Source organism: Lactuca saligna, chromosome 9 (assembly GCF_052625555.1).
Source record: "Lactuca saligna cultivar CGN05327 chromosome 9, ASM5262555v1, whole genome shotgun sequence".
In the NCBI taxonomy this organism is placed as follows: Eukaryota; Viridiplantae; Streptophyta; class Magnoliopsida; order Asterales; family Asteraceae; genus Lactuca; species Lactuca saligna.
Window position 1 is genome coordinate 8996973 of NC_136425.1, and position 20651 is coordinate 9017623.

The 20651-nt window shown below is 33.5% G+C and overlaps 4 protein-coding genes and 1 non-coding gene across 6 annotated transcripts; 3 read left to right on the forward strand and 2 right to left on the reverse strand.

Moving 5' to 3' along the window:
* The first annotated feature begins 1976 nt into the window (after positions 1-1976).
* GRXC5 (Glutaredoxin family protein) lies at positions 1977-3734 on the forward strand. The gene is made up of 5 exons (XM_078976345.1): positions 1977-2372; positions 2463-2536; positions 3106-3180; positions 3322-3348; positions 3489-3734. Exons 1-5 carry the CDS (start codon positions 2098-2100, stop codon positions 3551-3553), a joined length of 516 nt encoding a protein of 171 aa, XP_078832471.1. The 5' UTR covers positions 1977-2097; the 3' UTR covers positions 3554-3734.
* Positions 3735-9724: 5990 nt separating this feature from the next.
* LOC145017694 (LOW PSII ACCUMULATION-like protein) lies at positions 9725-11727 on the forward strand. Its single transcript, XM_078975682.1, has 5 exons — positions 9725-10070; positions 10333-10905; positions 10984-11034; positions 11152-11331; positions 11557-11727. Exons 1-4 carry the CDS (start codon positions 9850-9852, stop codon positions 11291-11293), a joined length of 987 nt encoding a protein of 328 aa, XP_078831808.1. The 5' UTR covers positions 9725-9849; the 3' UTR covers positions 11294-11331; positions 11557-11727.
* A 206-nt stretch (positions 11728-11933) lies between these two features.
* PSAE-1 (Photosystem I reaction centre subunit IV / PsaE protein) lies at positions 11934-12771 on the reverse strand. The gene is made up of 3 exons (XM_078975440.1): positions 12423-12771; positions 12277-12342; positions 11934-12183 (listed from the first exon to the last, which is right to left on the reverse strand). The coding sequence occupies exons 1-3, from the start codon at positions 12651-12653 to the stop codon at positions 12082-12084; spliced, it is 399 nt and encodes a 132-aa protein (XP_078831566.1). The 5' UTR covers positions 12654-12771; the 3' UTR covers positions 11934-12081.
* A 414-nt stretch (positions 12772-13185) lies between these two features.
* TRNAL-AAG (transfer RNA leucine (anticodon AAG)) lies at positions 13186-13266 on the reverse strand. Its single transcript has one exon. It is a non-coding gene; the product is annotated as a tRNA-Leu (tRNA).
* Positions 13267-18157: 4891 nt separating this feature from the next.
* LOC145017462 (Profilin family protein) lies at positions 18158-19713 on the forward strand. Of its 2 annotated transcripts, none has more exons than XM_078975494.1 (6): positions 18158-18326; positions 18531-18835; positions 18921-18990; positions 19076-19185; positions 19264-19378; positions 19464-19713. In XM_078975494.1, the coding sequence occupies exons 2-6, from the start codon at positions 18772-18774 to the stop codon at positions 19546-19548; spliced, it is 444 nt and encodes a 147-aa protein (XP_078831620.1). In that variant the 5' UTR covers positions 18158-18326; positions 18531-18771; the 3' UTR covers positions 19549-19713. The 2 variants fall into 2 exon arrangements, with proteins under 2 accessions (XP_078831620.1, XP_078831619.1); XM_078975493.1 differs by having other exon boundaries at positions 18161-18326; positions 18722-18835.
* Positions 19714-20651: the final 938 nt, after the last annotated feature.

The following is a 20651-nucleotide window of genomic DNA, read 5'->3' on the forward strand; positions in this document are numbered from 1 at the left end:
GGAAATATTCTTTTACTCTTCAGACTGGGGGGCTTAATGGTGTACCAGGCCATTAGTTCAAGGAAACCCATTACCGACCCGATACTCACCAAATCGGCGCTATAGGCATTGCCACTTGCTTCGAACAAACATGAATTCGAATACATCGTACGCAAGCCTCGAAATTGTATCCTATGAAATATGCAAAATAGTATGAAACAAATAAAATAAACAAGGAAAGAACAAGAAACACGCCTGCTTGTAGACCATATAATAAGTGGAAGACCGGTCAAGGATATGGGCTTTTCTAACCATGCGCATCCTATAAATACTCCCCAGAGACATGATAACCAGGGGATGTAAGTAAGGAGAACATATATTCCTTAACACTAAAGCAACATTAAGAGTCATAATATAACTTAGACATCGGAGAGATATATCGGGGTCCGACCCTTGGTATGGTTGTCTGACCTCGCTCTTGTTTATCTTACACAAAGTGAATTATCGGACGCTTATTGGACCATGAACCATTGGGTTGAAGAGCTAAGTATGCGACTGGAGTTCGCCGTACTAACAATAGATAAATTATTCATGAACAAGTGATAGACTAGGACAGAAAGATTAATTTCCATTGAAAGACATATATCTTAATAGATAAATTTATTAATATTGAGAAAGATAAATTATGATAATGAGGGATATTGATGGATTAATTGTGAATTAAGAGATAGATCATGAGAGAGAGAGAGAGAGAAATAGAGAGAGAGAGAGATCATTGATTGGGAGAATAATCACGATTGCGAAATAGATTAATTGCAAAAAGATAAATTATTAATTGATGAGTATATTCCGAAAGAGAATTAGATTATCACGGAGAGGTTGGTTATGATAACACCCTTAATTACATAATTTTATTGTTACCTAAGTGAGAAATAAGTTATAATGTGATTTATATGATTTATCTGATTATGTTTTTGGTAGTTGTTATTCACTAAGCCGTGAGGCTTATGTTTTTATGATAATTTGTTTTGCAGGTTTATATTTGTGACGCCCGAATTATCATGGACTTGAGATCAATACGATAATTGTGATAACTACTTGTATTTCAGAGTACACTAAAACTATTCTAAACTTTTAAATGATAAATGATTTTTTGGTGGACTTTATATGAAATCCTGGGCGTTACAAACGGCATGACGTTTTTCTAAAGAAGTTCTTAAAGTCCAATATTTTGCAAACCACAAGGACCAATGATGAAATTTTGTCTAATATTTTTCTCCAATGTTGAATATCATAAACTAACTCATCAATATATTTTATTTTAGTAATATATTAACTAATTTAAACATTATTTGTTTGAAACTCATTTTAACACCAAATAAACCGATAACACTTAAAAGAAAAACATAAGTTTCTTCAAATAAAAAAATTAAGGTTGCGTTTGGTTGTGAAAAACTATTTTCATTTTCCAAAAAAATATTTTCAAAAACTAGAAATAATTATCATTTTCGATTTTCAATAAAACTTTTAGAAAACAAATTTGATTGGAACCAGTTGAGTTTTTATTTTCCATCTTAGAAATTTAGCAAATTATAATAATTACTTTTTTAATTTACATAGAATTTGAAAAAATGACAATTTTCATTTTCTTAGAATTTTTGAAAAAACCGAACAAATCAAACGCGTTTTTAAAATTTATATATATATATATATATATATATATATATATATATATATATATATATATATATATATATATATATATATATATATATATTTTTTTTTTTTTTTCTTGAAAACTAGAAAATTTTCGAGAACTCTATCCTAAATACCCTTCTATTTTTTTGCTATTCACATGATACCCATTTAAAACAAGTGTCCAAACTCCAAAGTACATTTGTAATATGGATAACATGGGAAAATATGAAGGTATTTGATTTCTTAAATAAACAATAAATACTATTATAATTGTTTATCAAATACATACTTAACTATTGTCTCTTCTGTTTTCTTTTGCGCAAAGAAAAGGTTGAGTTTTGACGCAGAAGGCAAAGAAGAAAAAGCCCTTGGTGTAAAAGAGTAAAAAGGGTCACAGACAACCAAAAGGAGCGAGCAACCATGGCAGCAACTTCTCAGTTCACTAGAAGTTTCACCTCTGTTTCTCTATCTCCCACCGCTCTCTACCATTTCCCTAATTCACCCTCTTGCCTTTCGTTCGTCAGCAACAAACTTTATTCCCACAAAACCTCATCAAGAAGAGTTTCGTCAATCAGAAAACATGGTGCTTTTAAGATCCATGCTATGACCGCTTCGTTTGGATCTCGATTAGAAGAGACCGTGAAGAAAACCATCACCGATAATCCAGTTGTCGTCTATTCCAAAACCTGGTGTTCGTAAGTTATTTTGGGTTTTCCGTTTTGAGATTGAAGTTTGGTTCGGCTAATTTAAAATTGGGGTTTTTGTTTTTGATTTTGATTGTGAAGGTATTCTTCTGAGGTGAAATCTCTGTTCAATCGGCTTGGTGTACAGCCACTCGTTGTTGAACTGGACCAAATGGGTAAGTGACCTTTTGTTAATATTGGTGGTTTTGTGATAAAAATTAGCGATTATATGCTTAATATGTAATCTGTGTTCATGTATATTAAGGGAAAATCAATTGTTTTCCAAATTAGAACACATAATTGGATTGAGGATTTTGATCGGAATGGGCTTTCAGTTTTTGGAGGTGCTCTAGGCAAATTCATTTAATCCTGAATCAAATTTCGTGCAAGTTTTTGGTGCATTTAGCTGCTGTAGTTAGGGTTTGGGCTTTCAGTTTGTGTTTCGATACCATGAAAATTAGTAGTTGGTTGGTTTAAGTTAGAGACTGTGTTGATCACTTAATCTCACATTTATCCCAATAAACCTTTCTTACAAGTCATTACACGTTTCGTTCAAATCTGATCAATCATCTTATCAAACACCACATGTCATATGCTTGTTATTATGGGGCCTACATACCCTAACCAATCGATCTCTTTTATTTAAAAAAAAAAGAAGTAAACAAATCGCGATTATTAATGTTTGCAAATATTTTGTTACAATTTGGGAACACTGAAGATGGTTTTTTTTTTTTTTTTTTTTCAGGTGCCCAAGGACCACAGCTACAAAAGGTCCTTGAACGACTTACTGGTCAACATACAGTCCCAAATGTTTTTATTGGTACGTAGGAAGGAGATGCCATAAATGTGTTCATTAGTTCCATTTATGGGCAAAATACAGAAAAACTTTTTCCATTATATCAGTTTAAACTTAAACTAGCCACTTAAAATCTAATTTGGTCATTTCTATCTTTCTCAACAGGAGGCAAACACATAGGTGGTTGTTCTGGTATATGATGATCTTTACCCTTCTCCCCTTCTCATTTGTTGGATTATATGATTATGTTCCTTTTGTTTTCACTATTTCTAGATAATGAGGTAATTACTATGATTGTAAGTATGTGATGGATATGTCTTTCTTTGTTGCAGAGACTGTCAAGTTACACAGAAAAGGGGAACTCGAAGCTTTGTTGGAGGAGGCAAAAAGTGCATAAACCGTGTGGCAATGTGATGTGATGTTCTTTTTTACTCCACATGTTTTCGTCTTGATTTTCATTTGTTAATTTATATGATAATTTGATTAAAATGCTGTAATTGATTGTGATGATGACAATTTGGATGTGTAATTGATAATTTTTTTTTTTCTTAAAAAAAATATAGGAAGATTATAGGTTTGCTAAGAATGTTATATGAAATGTGAAAGAGATGATAAAAGGGTTAATAGCAACATGACCAAAATGGGAGGAGTGAGTATACAAAATGGCCGCATTTTGAACAAGTAAATAAACGTTCTTTTCAAAAAGTAGACATTGCAAAACTACTTTGTCATGAAATGTGTTTTGTGAAATGATATTGTCAATTGCAAAATAGGAGAACGTAATTTCTGTTAAAGGTTTTGGTAATTGCAAAATAGGAGAACATATTTTCTGTTAAAGGTTTTGGTAATGAGCATTATAAATAATTTAATTTTGAAAAAAATAATAGTTTTATAGATAAATGATTATCAAGTTATGGTTATTTTGTCTAGTCACGTTTTTTCTTGGGAAAATACAGCAAAAAAAAAAAAAAAAAAAAAAAAAAGGGGGTCAATTTCTAAATTTAGTCATAAAAATAGATTTTTCTGGCTATAGACATACATTCCGAGGAGGACCCTCCGCAGAACCATGAAATCTCCGCGTAGAGGGGGTAATTTCGTAATTTCAACTTTTTTTTTTGAGAAAAACGTAGGGGTCCTCTTTTGGTCCCCAGTGGTCCTCATTTGTGTTTGTCACTCCGCATCACCTCGCATAGTCAATCATCGAAGACTTAAAATCCGGCGGAATACGCCATCAAACGACTTCAACTCCGGCGGAATACTTCGGAGAAATCGAGTATAAAGCACTTGAAATCCATCACCGATGGACCGCGACTTCCCCGATGTTATGGCTGATGGATACGGTTCCCGAGTATTTCTCACATTCCCATCTAATTATTAATGTCGAAATTGTCGAATATGATTCAAATTAGAGGAAAACGAATTTTACTACATTGAATATGTATACAATTTTATAATTTTTAGGTTTACAAATCACAGGAACAATTTTTGGGATGATCTATTTGTGGAGGGAGACGTCAGTCCGCAAAGGGTGCTCCGCGGAGTGATGTGCTACCTCCGCGGAATGTTATAAACGAAGAAATGCAGGTCTCCGCAGAGGCTAGAGGTCACTCCACAGAGATGACTCCGCGGAATGACCTCTGGTCTCTGCGGAATGACATTAAAAATGTTTTTTGCACAATTTCTATTTTCTACTTTTGCTGCCTTTTTCTTTTGTGTATTTAGTTATATATAAAAAGTATGTTGCTATTTATTTCATAAACCGAATTAGAAAAGTAATTTTGGAAGCTTGTTTTTTTTATTTTCAATTAGTAATGTTTTAAATGAAATAACATTTTTTTGTTGTGTAGCACGAAGATCTCAATCAAAACCGGATTTAACTTTGAAAGGTGTTGTGAGGACTATCATTAAAGACTATTTTCCGCGCCTAACACAATCACAATGAGTATTATTCGAAACTTACCTCATTGGAATATTCTTAGGAATGCATAGCCCACATGATAATCCCTTACTTGTGCATATGATGATGTTGCATGAAATAAGGAGTCAACAAATATTTGAAATGGGGAGGTTTCTGTTTGATATAGGGGATCCAGTTGGATTTTGGTGAAACTGAATATATTCTCATTTGTGGTTTAAAAGTTGGTCCTTATGTGGATTTACTCCATGACGAAAAGGCTAGTCAAATTCAAATCTCCGTGCTCGGTTGTTCCCATATATTTTTGATGCACGGTTGCGGCTGAAAGATTTAGAAGACTTGATTATGTCCCCGAATTATTTGGCACTACAAGATAAATATATTGTGATGCTTATCCAACTTGTTTTTTTTGTTGAAGGGTCTACACGGACGGGACGTTAAAACGAGCATTCCTGCAGCAGTATACAAGCTTGCTGATAATATAGATGATTGGAACATGTATTACCTTTAAAACAAGCATTCCCGCAATAGTACACAATGCACTAATTATAATAAATAAATTAAAATTGCAGGTTTGCATGGGGTACGTATTTCTGGAAATATACTTCGTGTATGATGCGTGAAATGTTTAAGAAAATAAAAGATTTTAGAGTATTGAAGCAGGCCAATCCCAAATCGAAGAAAGTACACACGTATACCGTTCCTGGTTTTATGCTTCCGTTTAAGGTTACTTTATAATGCATTTAAATAGTTATCATTGTTTAACTTTTTATACTATAAAAATTTGAACTTCGTTTTGATTTTCTTAAAATAGTTGATACCATAATGTATTAAAGATGCAACATATCCTTAGAGGCAGTTTTCCCTTAAGCTTTTTTATACTAATTCTCATATTTGCATATTGAATTTTTTTTGTCTGTGGGGTCGAGGTCCTCTCTTTTGACAGGGCATTCTGAGCTCTGTTTAAACTTCCTTTTTTTGGTACTAAAAAAGACTTGAAGAGAAATATGATATGATCCCTTCTCTTGAGGAGCTTCATGTTTTAGAATCGGAATGGTTTAAGGTCAATGTTATTGTTGTTGATATGCATAAAGATAAGAATGTGTGATTGTTACAACAATTGACTTTGACTATGGCAAAAGTGTAACATCCCAAAAATACGAGCAAAAAATTTCATTTTTGAAAACATATACTTAGCAAAACATTAGTAGTAAAACATACACCAACCACATCATTTCATAAAAGTGTGCGTGTCTAGAAAACAGTTTATAAAAAAAACATAACAACGTCAGAGTACAATCCCCAGGAAGATCTCATGGTGCGGAATACAAGCGTGTGTTTGATGGGCTGCTACCACGCCGGCTCTTTCCCCTTTGAAGAAGAGGTACCTGAAACCAAAACTGAAAACTGTAAGCACGAAACTTAGTGAGTTCCCCCAACATACCACATACCATACAATCACATAACATACAATATATTGCCAGACATATCTGGGTGCCCGACCTACCCCTTCGGTCCTCTCAACCGAATACATACTAGTCTATCTGGGAGCTGACCTCCCCTTCGGTCCTCTCGACCGGATACTAACTAGCATATATGGGTGCTGGTCTCCCCTTCGGTCCTCTCGACCGGATACTGACTAGCATATCTGGGATTTGGCCTCCCCTTCGGTCCTCTCAACCGGATACTAGGGACTATTTCACCCCCTACTACTACCACATAACACATATATCACATAATCTATCTAGCATGGCTGGGCATGATCGCCCCTTCGACCCTATCGACCATTATACGGGGGACTATCTCCCCCTACTGTTATTAGCACATATCATCATATCTTACTAGCACATTAGCATATCACAGGTAGTAGCAATCCTAGATGAATATCACAGAGACAAACATCTATCATACAACCCTACTGGTGGGCCGACATTGTGGCCTTAGACCCACCGCTACTGGAAGGTAACTCACCTCGTAGCTGCTGATCTATGTGGGAATGGTCTGTCTGCTGCTGCTGCTCCGGAAATCCTCCGGCTGCAATTCCCACCAAACACTTAGTTAAAGTCAAAGTCAATTTCCAGTTGACCCGACTCGCCGAGTTGGCTTGTCAACTCGACGAGTCCCTATCCCTTTATCTGACCACTAACCCATCTCTACTCGTCGAGTTTGGCATTGACTCGACGAGTTTTCCTTCTAAGCTGATGACCCAACGATCTTCATTCTACTCGCCGAGTTGTATGAACAACTCCTCGAGTTCGTCTTCATCTAAAGAACACTCTATGCTTAGACTCGCCGAGTTGTATGAACAACTCGCCGAGTCCGTTCTTGAGGCATGAAGATTGCCTTGAACTCGCCGAGTCATGGCATTGACTCGCTGAGTTACTACATGAATGAGTCTGGCTTCCAACCCACCGAGTCACACTCTATGACTCACTACTCCAAACCGCAAACACGAAAAGGGGGAAAACTTAGGGACTCGCGACTCGACTCGCCGAGTCTGCCACATGCAAATACTATACACGCGATTTTGCTTGAATCCAGCCCATGCCATTCATAGATCTGAGTTCCTAGGGCCTAGTTTACACGTAAAGTTTCCAACTTTACGTGTAAATAAACACCCATGAGAGATTTAGGGCTCAAAATGCACCAAAAGAGTAGATCTAGGGCTTTCATGCACTATGGTTCCATAAAGGCAGTAGATCCAAGCTCCTGGAGCTCAATCATGCCTAGATCTAGAGGCTACACAACTTATCATCCACTCTAATACACAAACAAGCTTGGGGAAAGGCTCAAGACAGACTTTCATGGAGCTACAAGGGATAACAAGCATGAAAACAGAGGGAAAATGAGTTATACCTCAAGGAAATCACTGATATAACACCAATAAACCTGGCCTGCTTCTTCTCTTCTTGATCTACTCTCCTTCCTTCTCCAAATCTTCAAGAAACACACCAAAATACTTCAAACTCACAAGGAACAAGCTTAAACGAAGTATAAGGCTCTAGGGGGGGGGGGGTGAAAGGGGCGAGCTTGGGGCGGATAAGAAGGCTTAAATAGGGTGCAAACCCTTAAAATTTAGGGTTTCATCAGACAACGGGGACTCGCCGAGTCGCCAACTTAAACGTGTTCCGGATCACGTCTCTACTCGGCGAGTCGGACCTACGACTCGCCGAGTCCAAGGCTAAAAATGAAGAAAACTAAGATGAATTTTTACGTACCAGGAACCAGGTGCTACAAAAAGGATTGCAAAAGTGTAAGAGATCATTGATACTTTCTATAGTTCCCTTCTATATTTTATGTATTATGCTTCCTGATCAAATATTTTGGAAAAAAAACCCTTCCCAACCCATGCAAAGCATGGTTCCTTCCCTAGTTGTAATTAAACATTTAGAAACTTAAGCAGATATAGATTGTGTTTGGCTGAAATGGTGAAATAGTAAAAAATACATTGAGATTGAATGTCTCTATTAAAAATGTATATTCGAAGAGATGCAAAAGTACGTATTGTTCATAGTAAGTGGAGAACATTTATAAAGATTGTGAGTATTTAAAACTGAGAAAGTTATTAAGATTTAGACATAGATATGCGCATTAAAGCTTAATGAAATTAGTGGGTTTATAATAGAGTTATCTTATGTAATGAAAAATAAATCTAACTTAAGTTATCCTATATATTTGCTTGAGGGCAAACAAAAGCCAAGTGTGAAGTATTTTGATACGTGTTAAATTATACATATTTTAAGGGGCATTTTATATACTTTTCTAAGAATTTTATGAAACAAAATGTACTTAATTCATTATAAACTCGTGACCGGAGATGAACAGGCTGGTGTCCGCTTTATACATGATAGGATACTCCAATGAGATAATAGAGTTTTCCAAGTGACTTCTGAACAACGACAAATATTTCTTGGCTAAATCCTTGAAGACAGGTGCTAAAGAAAGGTAGGCGATTAAAGAACTTATACATCACGTATTTGTCTATAATTCAAATGCAGGTTGTGAAACAAGAAACAAATGTTGATGGTAGTGATCTTAGTTATTTAGAGTTGTTTTGTTTTTCAATTTGAATATAGAAGTAGATGAAGAGAATAAAAGCTCTCTTAGTGAAGAATTTTTTAGGATATTAGAGTATCCACATGTATTTAGAGTTCATGATTTGGTAATTTAAAGCTAAAGAAAAACAAAGTGAAATTAAGTATAAAGAATTTGAAGTAATCAATGATTTTGACTTTTTCTTCTTGGGATTAATGGTGTGTTTTATTGAAATGATACGGTTGAGGTGGGATAAAGATGAATGATTATATATATATATATATATATATATATATATATATATATATATATATATATATATATTAGTTAAATAAGAAAAAAGATAAATGAAATTAAATTGTGTAGAAAAGTCATTTTATATATATAGATCGGGACCAACTATATAAGTTTTAGAAACCACATGAATCATATTACAAAAATTAGTTAGGATTGAAGTTATGATTTTTGGTAAAATGGACCATTTATGTAATTTTATCTATATAAATTTCAAAAAATAAAATTATGAAGAAAAAAAAAACTTTATTTCATATTTTGCATTGATCTGGTCTCAGAGGCTAGACGTGGCGCTGTATTAATCATCCAAAAAAGAAATGAAACTAAAATACTAAATGAAAATGATGAGAAAACAAAACAAACAACCACCCAACACCATGGTGATACTACTACAACTTTAGCTGCCGCCGACTGCTGGTTCTCCGGCGACTGTTGAGTGAGCCGACGACATGTCTACTATGGCGCAGCTCGCTATCGTCACTGCCGCTTGTACTAATCTACATCAAACTTCCAAATGCTTCGGTTTTACCTTCCACATGGACGGCCACAAATTGGCCTCCGTCTTCACCAGCAGCAGCAGCCGTGATACCGCTACAATCAGGAGCAGAAAGAAAGCTCCTCTATTGGTCACTTGCTCTGTATCTAAGCCGTCGTCCTCCACCGAAATCAGGTAATTCGCTCTTCCACACACACTCACACTTATATGATGAGATGGATCGAATTGCTCTGTACGAATTGCACGTTTTGTGATCCTTGCTGGACCTTCAAACCTAGTGAAATGTTTACGAATTATTTTTGTGTTGGATTTTAAGATATTAGTTTCGATTCAGTTACTATAAGTTTGTGAAGTAAAAGAAAACCCTCCCTGAATTCTTGAGTTCTTGCAAACATTAATCAATCAAATTCAAATTGTTGGTTTGTTTGATCTTCAGTTCAACAGCCAGGATCAGGAGTGAAGTTCTTACTCCTTTCAGATCAGTGAGGATGTTTTTCTATATCGCTTTCATTGCACAAGCTTCTCTTGGTGGACTGATAGCCACCACACAACTCATTGGTGCTCTGGCTAATCCTTCAAGAGCAGATTCAGTGATTGATATTGCCAAAGGCCTAGGCATAGACATAGGCGCTGCATCTCTCTTTGCATTCCTATATTACAGAGAGAACAAAATCAAGAACGCCCAAATGGCCAGGCTCTCAAGAGAAGAAAACCTCTCAAACCTTAAACTGCGTGTAGATGAAAAGAAGACAATTACTGTTAGTGAACTTAGAGGATTTGCACGTCTTGTGATCCTTGCTGGACCTTCATCCTTCATTACAGAGGCCTTCAAACTTAGTGAAACATTTACTGAACAACTCATAGAAAGAGGGGTGCTTGTTGTGCCTCTTTCAACAGATGGAAACGTACCTACTTTTGAGTTTGATGAGACTCAAGAAATGACGGAGTTAACAAACAAAAGAAGACGACTCTGGCAGCTTCTACCTCTTCTTACACCAGAATGGTCCGAGTAAGTGCCTTAACTTAACTTTTTTTTTTAAAAAAAATATTATTTTCTCATATGGTAAACATTTTTTGCATACTCCAGGTGGCTAGACGATCAGAAAAAACTGGCCAATGTATCACCTGAATCTCCTGTGTAAGCCTTTTTTTTTTTTATATATAATTATTTATGAATATTGCATGCACAAGTTAATTGTTGTTTTTTCACGTTCACAAATGACAAGAAGAATTCATAAAATTGGTGAATTTGAAGGTATTTATCTCTACGAATGGATGGTCGTGTTCGTGGGAGTGGTGTGGGGTACCCACCTTGGAATGCTTTTGTAGCACAGTTACCTCCAGTAAAAGGAATGTGGTCTGGACTTCTTGATGGAATGGATGGAAGAGTTCTTTGAAAATTCATTTACTATTATTACTTCTCAAATTTATCAAGGTTTGACTCATCTTCAGCAATGCCCTCAATTAAATTACTATTTTACTTTCATTCATCAGACCATCTATTCCAATACTATTTAATTATCTCCATTTGTTGCTCCGATTTACTTCACTGAAGCCAACAAATGGGTGATTCATCTTATCAATCATCATAGTCAAGGTTGATTTCAAGTAGACAACTCTCATAGTCTCATTCATTCATTTGATGGTGTTTATTTTGCAGAAATTCAAGTCTTTGGAGAGCCAGAGCAGATAACAAGATGAAAGTATGCACACAAACACAACAGCTTTGTCAATTAAAAGAGAGATATCAACTAATTTCTCAGAATGTGGTTTTTGTATAGCGTATATAGAATTTTCTACAACTTTTCTTATATTGAAACTACTTTTATCATACTAACGGTTCACATAACAATATATCTTTCTTTATCATATGTTCATTGAAATAAATATTATATAGAAGTCTTGTAACCCTTAATTAAGTGCTATAACTATAACTATATATATATATATATATATATATATATATATATATATATATATATATATATATATATATATATATATATATATATATATATATATATATGCATGATGATATTTTATGATCGAAGCAAAGGGATCGCAAACAATATATTTGATCAAATTTAGGCACTCGAGGAACTGAGAAACTATTTTTACAAATTCATTGGCAAAAAAAGACTGAAATAAAAGGAATTGTAGAATGACACATGCACAAGAAGCTCATCTAAACTTCCTTGATCTCATCCAATGCATAGTTGTTTGTGGAAACATTTGCATAATTGACTTTGTTGAACCTCACAACAACTGGATAGCGACTCTTTGGATCCTGCACATCACATTAATTATACTCTATCAGCAATTCAACATCAACAACCACTTTTGCACAAAAAAATAAAAACGAAGAAAAAAAAAGCTTTACCTGATCAACGGTCACAACTGAGCCTACACCTTTAAACCAGTAGGACTCCTTCCGGAGGATTCTCACCTGAAATTGTTTTGGATAATAGTTAATATTTGTAGGAACGAAAAAAGTTAGGTTAATTTTGGCTTTTGTGGAGTAATTACCTTGGCCCCTCTCTTGGGACCAATCGGAGGTGGCTTTGGTGCAGCTTCAGTGGTGGCAGCCGGTGGTGCCGCCTCCTCGGCAGCCTTTACAACCACCAGTCTGGAAGACTTGGTGTTCTTGGAGTTGGATGAAAACTTAACCATGGTGCACTTCGCCATGGTTGTGTTGGAGGTTACATTTGGTGCCACCACGAATCCAGTAGCAGCAGATGCCATGTTGCAGCTTGACATTTTCTTTCTCTAAACAGGTATGAATATTGAAGTGAATACTGCTTCTTTTTTTCTTTTTCTTCGTTTCTCGAGTTGTTTTGGTGATGATGAACAATTTTAACTAATTGAAATTCAGTGGCTTTTTAGTTAATTTTGGGGGATCTTTTTCTTGGAGGATATCAGTGATTGGAAGTAGACTCAATGCTCTACCCAGTTAAGTATTGCCACATGGACATCCATATCCGTTGTAAGGATAATGTTATCCCACATCATTTCCTTTTTAGTCTAGCTACCCTTTTGTGTATTTATTTTTTGTAATTTAATTTTTGTAATTTATTTCCTTTTTAGTCTAGCTACCCTTGTGTGTATTTATTTTTTGTAATTTAATTTTCAAGAATCGATTATAATTAGACACGTAACCTAAATTACCTAATTATTCTTATCACCAAAGTCAGTTTTATGTAAGTGGCTTTATTATTTGATGATTATAAGTTTAAAAAATAGTTAATAGAAAACACATATTTAAAATTAAAAATTACCTTTATAAAAGAATTGTTGAGAGTGGGATTTGAACCCACGCCCTTTCGGACCAGAACCTTAATCTGGCGCCTTAGACCAACTCGGCCATCTCAACAGATGACACCGCTCTTACAATTAAATTACATATACAATAAACATGGTGGTCTCTCAACTTGCTCACAAAGTCACATCCAACCTACCTTTGGTTGCAATGCAGTCACGCTGAAGCTGCACTGCTGCAGCCTGCATCCTTAAGTTTGAAAGAAAATTTGTCGGATTTATAATAAATGCTCTCGAATTTGAAAGAAAGCAAAATTTAATATGTTTTTCGTCATGCTTTTAAAATTGAAAGAGCTATAAATTATAACAAATATTCTTTATATGTTCTTGAGTTTTAAAGAAACGAAAATATCATTGCTTTCGTGTTGGAAAGGAAGAGCAAAAAAAAAAATGAAAATTAACCTGAGGGTAATCAATTATCAATATTGTTTTTTTTTTTTTTTTATATTATTGACCATTAAACTTTTATTTTGTATTTAAATTATGTTTTTATGGCCGGTTGTAATAAGTTAACGTTTAATTGACAAGTTGACATATATGTATCATCTACGTTAGGGATGAGCAAAAGAACCGAACCGGTCGGAACCGGGAACCGGCTTCGGCCAAAATCAAGAACCGAACCGGCCCGACGGTTCTATCGGTTCCGGTTCTACCGGTTCCCGGTTCCTATCGGTTCTTGTCGCGTCTTCAAATGTTGGAACCGATCATTGAAAAATAGCATAATACGGTTCCGGTTTTTGTCGGTTCTACCGGTTCCGGTTATATCGGTTCCTACTGGTTCCCGGTTCCAAAAATCCACAAAAATAACGTCCCGGTCCTGGCCCGACCGGTTCCATCGGGTTCCGGTTTCGGCCGGTTCCCCGGTCCATTTGCTCATCCCGAATCTACGTGATATATGAGATTGAGAAAATTACTTAAGAGGATAAATGACTGTCATCTTTTTTACATTTGATTTTTTTTTTTTGTACACAACTAACCATTAAACTCTCATTTTGTATTCAAATTATGCCTCACAATAACCATATTATTGGTTTCATCTCTTCATATCTTAGAATACAACCGTTACAGCCAAACCCTCACATATTATTGTCAATCATAAGGGTATACTTTGAACACGAAATATGAGTTTAATGGTCAATGATGTATAAAAAGAGATCACATATGAACAAGAATGACAATTGATTACCTTTTTAAGTCATTTTCCCAATTTCATGTCACATAGATGTTATGCATATGCCAATTGAGCATTAACCTACTACAATCCATCTTAATGGTATAATTTGAACACAAATAAAAGTTTAATGGTCAATAATGTAAAAAAAATGACAAAATGTAAAATACTAATTGGTTAACCTTGTAAGCCATTTTCCCTTCCAAAAAACATATGGAGGTGAATTAGCTCCTCGGAGAAATGAATTATGGCCATATTTTTATTTTTTTTTTGATATTTTAATAAGATTGTTCTTTAATATAAAAAAAAAATTAAAATGCAATGATGTAATATAAATGAATTATGAAAATCCGATGTTATAACGAATAAATGAAAGTATGTTGGTATTTCTTGCTTTTAATATATACCTTAAAATATTTTTACTTTGAAAGTTGAGTCTTTTTGTATTTATAATGTTGGTAGTGAAAAGAAATACTTGAATTAAGTTACTTATAATTTTGAGTTTATATAATATTAAAGTGTGCTTATCAAGAGTTCAGATTGAAAACTCTACATATCTTGTTATTGCAAGTACAATATACATATCAAGACATTGGAATTGCATGTATGGTAAGATCAAATAGACATCCAATTTATAATTTGTGTCGTCAAAAACAAACATTATAAATACATGAAGACTACCTTAAAGTAAGCAAGTTTCAAAAATAATTTCACTAAATATAACAATGTTTGTTCGTGCACCCACATTAAATTTCTAAAATTTAATAGCAATGATGAACAATGAAGTCAGCCAAACGGCGAATCTACTAAAATAAGAAGCATCAGTCTATCTTGCCAGGTTTGGTTCTCCAAAGGACACGTAGACGAGTAAGAACACACATGGATGCATAAAGAGAGACAACAAATGTGTATTGTGTATATGAACACAAAAACTCTCATGTCCATCAAATTTTTGCTTCTCCAACACTATAAAGAGGTTTTAGTGTCTAAAGTCCAATAGTTTCTTCATAGGGCTTCAAAGTTTTTCACAATTTCCATGAGTTTTTTTGGAATCATCGTCCACTAATCGCCTACAGTTATAAGCAAACTCAATACTTCATCAAACAATTGATAACATCAGAAATAATGACAGCTTATCATTTATTCTTAAGTCCCAGTTAACCAACTGGCATCTAAATCTAACTATTTGTAAAAAAAATGTTAAAAATAATGACTACTTAATCTTTAACCTCGAATGAAAGTTGCCAAAAAAAAAAAACTTTGAAATCCATACAAAGGAAAGTTTGAAATTCTTAATGATGGGAAATTATTGTCAAAGTGTTTATATTATTTCTTAGTATTATATATCTAGATGTAGTATTTAACTATTTATTAACACTTTGAAAAAGAGTTTGAAAAAGAGATATATTATTGAGTTTATTTCCACCTTAGATATTGAAAAAGAGTTTGAAAAAGAGATATATTATTGAGTTTATTTCCACTGTAGATATTAATAAGTGAAGTTTTTTAAATTTGTTTTTTATACTAATAAAAAATTAACATAATAAAACTCATTAAAACTTTAAATATTTTAATAAATAGATATTTTTAAGTTATTTTTGTTAGAATAAATTAAACTGTAAGTTTTTTTTAAAAGATGTATATTATTAAAAGTCACATTAAAATGGGAAAAAAAGTAATAAATGATGACAAAATGTAGAAATAACATTCTTTAAAAATGGTTCCCTCCATTAGACTAAACAATTTTTTTTCATGGAATTAACCATTCAGATTCTTTCCTAGTTCTATCACCAAAATGATATGATTAAGTGCAAGAGTTTCAACCTCACTTGACACCAGATTGAAATGCTTGTGTAAGTAAAACCATGTTGATTAATGTATGTGTATGTGAAATGGTTAGATTGATGGATGTTGATGTATAAAAAATTATTAGCTTATCGAATGGTATGGTGTATTCTAGGTTTGAGCACATAGGACCAATACTCGATCTCAAACGGGTCCCGACCAATATCTATTAAGCATATATGGTCTGACATTGTTCTATGATTTTGGAGAAAATGGTATTCACTTCCGGTACCATGGAAAACCCTGGAAAAAAATGGGCTTGAATGTAAGCATGATATGTTTCAATTATGGACATTGCCATCCATTCAAGCTTGATTTTCAACCGGAACAACGCTTCAATGCGTAGATTCTTGAGGATAAAGGTTGTAGAACGTTGTAGATTGAGGTTGCATAGCAGAAGAGGACTAAGGCTTTAGCTTCGATTCTAAACAGCTACAACTTCCGTTCATCTAGTTTGTTTTGGAAAGAAAGTTTGTATGTTTATGGTCGACTTATGTCGTTGATGTCGTGAACTTAGCTTGATTACTTAAACCAAGTGAACAACTTTAAATTTGTATGTTCTTGTTTAATATGTTGAATCTCTAATCGTCTCGATAATTGTGTTTGTGAGCGTTTTTGGAAGTCTTTAATCCTAACAATAGAGATAAATGTCCAAATAATTAAAAGGTCTTAGGATGAAAGTAGAAAAAAAATTAATAGCAATTTTTGAATAAAATAAAACTTTATTATCTTCTTTAAACAATGTATGTCGGTGTTTAAAAAAAAGGACTTAAGTTTTTATAAGACGTGACAATTGTGTTTTTTAAACAACTTTACAAAAATTATATAATTTGTAAATATTTTTGCGGAAAATCAACAGAAAAGCCTTAATTTTTTTGAAAAAATTTCAATAAAATTCTAACTTTTTTTTTTCAAACAGAAAAGTCTTATTATTTTTAGAAAATAATATAATCCGTCATTTGCTGATTAAATATTAAAAAAAATTATTAATTTGGACAAAATGTTAAATAATTAATATCATTTTAGTAAAAAAAAACTTTTAAAACTTTATTAAAATTTTTTCAAAAAATCTATTCTTAATAAAAGACTCTTTATTTGTCCACATATCAAACTTTTACAACTATGGTTTGCCATGTGGCAAAATATCAATACATTTTACTAATAAATTTCCCGCTCATATATTTCTTCTTTGATTGATTTAATGAAATTGGTAAATATCCCTTAATATAAGGAATTCAATTCAATTTAATCCCTAAAATTGTGCTTCTGTTTTGTTTTTGAAAGTTACTCTCTACGCACCAATATATTCTAATATATAATATCCTTGAAAAACAGAAACTATATTTAAAATTTAATTATCTTATATCACATACGAATATATCCTTGAAAGCTACTCTCCGATGAACATATATTTCTCATTTTGGTAGAAATTAAACTCATTTTATCCTCTTATCAAATAAAATTGATAATAACATTTAAAATAACCCACAATACGTATATGGTCTTTGTTTCACAAAATGAAATTACATATACGGTCCCTTTAAAACAACCCACAATGCGTATATGGTCTTTGTTTCACAAAATAAAATTGATAACAACATTTAGCATAAAATCGACTTCCACTTTCTTTGTTTGACAACAATATACAAATTTTATTTTAATTGTATATTAATTTTTTTTCTTTTTTGTTATAAGGATAAATTTGTCTTTTTCAACTTAACATGCAAAAATAAAAATACAACTTAACATCATCTAACACATGTTATTATATTAATAATTATGCTATAATATAATTAAAATTATTTTTAAATTTCTTATCCGTGATGCTCACGGGTTATAACCTAGTTAAGTTAGACTTATATTTTCGCTCTTACTTTTCACAAACTCTTCAAGAAATTGAATCTCGTGCGTGTATTACCGAGCAAGAAAAAAATTTAGAACGATGTTTTGTTACCCCTCCTAGTTTTTATTTATTTATTTATTTTGTCACGTAAAAGAAAAACCTAAATTGAAGAAACTATCCCGCTCTCTGCAAGACATTGAATCAGCTTGCATCGCTGGGGGTTTTGTTTACCGGAATCTGCTCTTACAGTCCAACGGTAAGCTTCTCAATATATCTAAAAAAAACTAGGAATTGTTCAAATTAGTGTATTCGAATTTAAAACCCTAATTATACCTGGTACTTGGTAGGGATGAAATTTTCGATTAACTAGAATATTGTTTCGTTTTTGCAATTTATGAAATTGTATGATTGACTGATGGAATACTTGATTGGTTGACCTCCTATTCCATAATTTGCTTAGCAATATGTAAATCATTTTATGGGTTGAGGGCAACTCAAACAGACTGTGGTACTACTCATCATAATATTGAAAGCGAATGAGGTTTTCGTTTAAGTTCAAGATAAGGAGATAACATGGTTTCAGTTGTTTCATTTGGCATTCAAAGGGATGGATATGCTTAGCTTCAATTCAAACTTGTATTCCCTTTTCAGGTTTGTGTGTTGTACTACTACTTGTTGGCTTTTGTAACCAGCAAGCAATCATGGATTGGGGTTTCGTGAATAGAAACTGGGAAAAGTGGGCATGTAACAATGTTGGTTTTGATGGTATGCAATCACATTCCACTTGTAATTTCTTGCTTTTCACAATGATTATGTATCAGTAATTGTGTTGTTGATTTGTAATTTACAGGTGAACCATTAAAGGCTGCTCTCCTAATCAATTATGATCCAACCGGACCTTCTCGCCTGCTGTCTACAATGTAAGGAAGGTTCTAAAGCATCCATATGTCTTTTATGAATGCCAATGGGGATTTGAAGATAGATAGATGTTGATGCTTTTTGTAGTGCAGAGGAGGAAGGTATAGAAGCAGACCCCATTGAAGTAGGCGAGCTTGTGAACTTCATCAAACGAGGCAATTACCAGAGTGAAAGCTTCTTTATTGAATCAAATCAATGTAAGCTGTTATCTGTTAAAGGTTATAGATTCTTGTTGAGAGAAGAGAAAATTTTCAACTGTTTTTTTTTGGTGGCAGATGTGGTTACATCAATACATGAGAGTTGGTTTTGTGGAAGGTGCATGAACACTTCAAAGCCTGCGGGTGAAGGAGCTATAGTATACAAGACGCCATCTTTTCTCTTTGTTGCCTTGTAAGAAAACCAACAACTTTTCTGTATTCTAATTTTTTTTTTTTATCTGCAAATTTTTATTTTTTATTTTTTAATGCAATGGTAGATATGAAGGCTCCATTGGTGCAGCATCTCGTGCAATGGCTGCAGTTGATCGTTTTGCATGCCAATTGGAACGAAGAAATCTTTGATGATAATGTACATGTACTCACTCCCACCCTTTCTCCATTTCTTATCTATAAACTTTAATTTCTAGAAAGCAGTTAACATGCAATGCAGTGTTGGTAGCTTGTGCACATTTATGTCACATTTTGATAACTTCAATACATTTAGGATTAGGACCAGGTTAATTTCCATATGAGGGCATAATAGTAAAACTCTTAACCCCGACCCCGATTTGAGGTGAAATCTGTTGCATTTCCTAATTTACTGGTCCTTAAACTTTCTAAAATGTTTTAAAAAACACCCACCCAACTTAAAAATCGTCATTATAAAGTAACTAACTAATATTAGCCTTTTTAAAAGACCATTCCCACCAGGTACGCATAGTGAAGATATTATTACTCTTGAAAGATTTTTTTTTTTCCTATTAGCTCCTATCAATGAAAAGATATAATAATAGCTCTTATCAACTAAATATTTGATGTATATTTGGATCTTCCAATCAACTCTAATTTTTTTTCATCACCTAAGAAACACAAAAAAATTTGGGTTTTTGTTTGTTTGTGAAATTGTTAGTGTTGTGATCACATCATCGTCTTCAATATTTCGTTGCATGGATTAATATCTCTAGATGATGTGGCATCATAACTTCATTCTCAAGATTCAAACACTATTCGCCAAGGTTGTTCATATAACTTTCAGGTTTCGTGTAGTTTGAGTTTTTCCAAATAAAAAAACTAACTAATGACCGAATCAAATTCAATTATGGGATTCGGGTATGGGTGATTCGGGTGTTAAGTCAGGTTCGGGCATTACCCGATTTTTTTTTTTGCATTTAAATAGAATGCATGTATATTCGGGCATTACCCGAATTTTTAATTAACAAAAAGAAACACTCGGAATGAATGCATGTAAATAGAGGTGACAATGAAACAGGTTTGGAAAGAATCCACCTTTATCCAAACTTTTTTCCCAAATTTCAAAATCTGATCCAAACCCGCTCTGTAGGATTTTAAATAATCAAACTCATTTCCTTATCCATTGAATCAACAAATATTCAAACTGTCTTGTAACCCATAGATCTTTTGAATAACCAAACACATTTTAATTCTTAAAATAACATTTCTTAAAA

What these genes read in the sequence shown, in the direction of transcription:
- LOC145017462 (XM_078975494.1), top strand. Translation starts at nt 18,772, where the DNA reads ATGGATTGGGGTTTCGTGAATAGAAACTGGGAAAAGTGGGCATGTAAC. An exon ending in TAACAATGTTGGTTTTGATG is followed by an intron (nt 18,836 to 18,920) that starts GTATGCAATCAC and finishes TGTAATTTACAG; the next exon opens with GTGAACCATTAAAGGCTGCT. An exon ending in TCTTTTCTCTTTGTTGCCTT is followed by an intron (nt 19,379 to 19,463) that starts GTAAGAAAACCA and finishes ATGCAATGGTAG; the next exon opens with ATATGAAGGCTCCATTGGTG.
- PSAE-1 (XM_078975440.1), bottom strand. Translation starts at nt 12,653, where the DNA reads ATGTCAAGCTGCAACATGGCATCTGCTGCTACTGGATTCGTGGTGGCA. An exon ending in GTCCCAAGAGAGGGGCCAAG is followed by an intron (nt 12,343 to 12,422) that starts GTAATTACTCCA and finishes AAACAATTTCAG; the next exon opens with GTGAGAATCCTCCGGAAGGA. An exon ending in CAGTTGTGACCGTTGATCAG is followed by an intron (nt 12,184 to 12,276) that starts GTAAAGCTTTTT and finishes TGTGATGTGCAG; the next exon opens with GATCCAAAGAGTCGCTATCC.
- GRXC5 (XM_078976345.1), top strand. Translation starts at nt 2,098, where the DNA reads ATGGCAGCAACTTCTCAGTTCACTAGAAGTTTCACCTCTGTTTCTCTA. An exon ending in AGTCCCAAATGTTTTTATTG is followed by an intron (nt 3,181 to 3,321) that starts GTACGTAGGAAG and finishes CTTTCTCAACAG; the next exon opens with GAGGCAAACACATAGGTGGT. An exon ending in ACACATAGGTGGTTGTTCTG is followed by an intron (nt 3,349 to 3,488) that starts GTATATGATGAT and finishes TCTTTGTTGCAG; the next exon opens with AGACTGTCAAGTTACACAGA.
- LOC145017694 (XM_078975682.1), top strand. Translation starts at nt 9,850, where the DNA reads ATGTCTACTATGGCGCAGCTCGCTATCGTCACTGCCGCTTGTACTAAT. An exon ending in TCGTCCTCCACCGAAATCAG is followed by an intron (nt 10,071 to 10,332) that starts GTAATTCGCTCT and finishes TTTGATCTTCAG; the next exon opens with TTCAACAGCCAGGATCAGGA. An exon ending in CTTACACCAGAATGGTCCGA is followed by an intron (nt 10,906 to 10,983) that starts GTAAGTGCCTTA and finishes TGCATACTCCAG; the next exon opens with GTGGCTAGACGATCAGAAAA.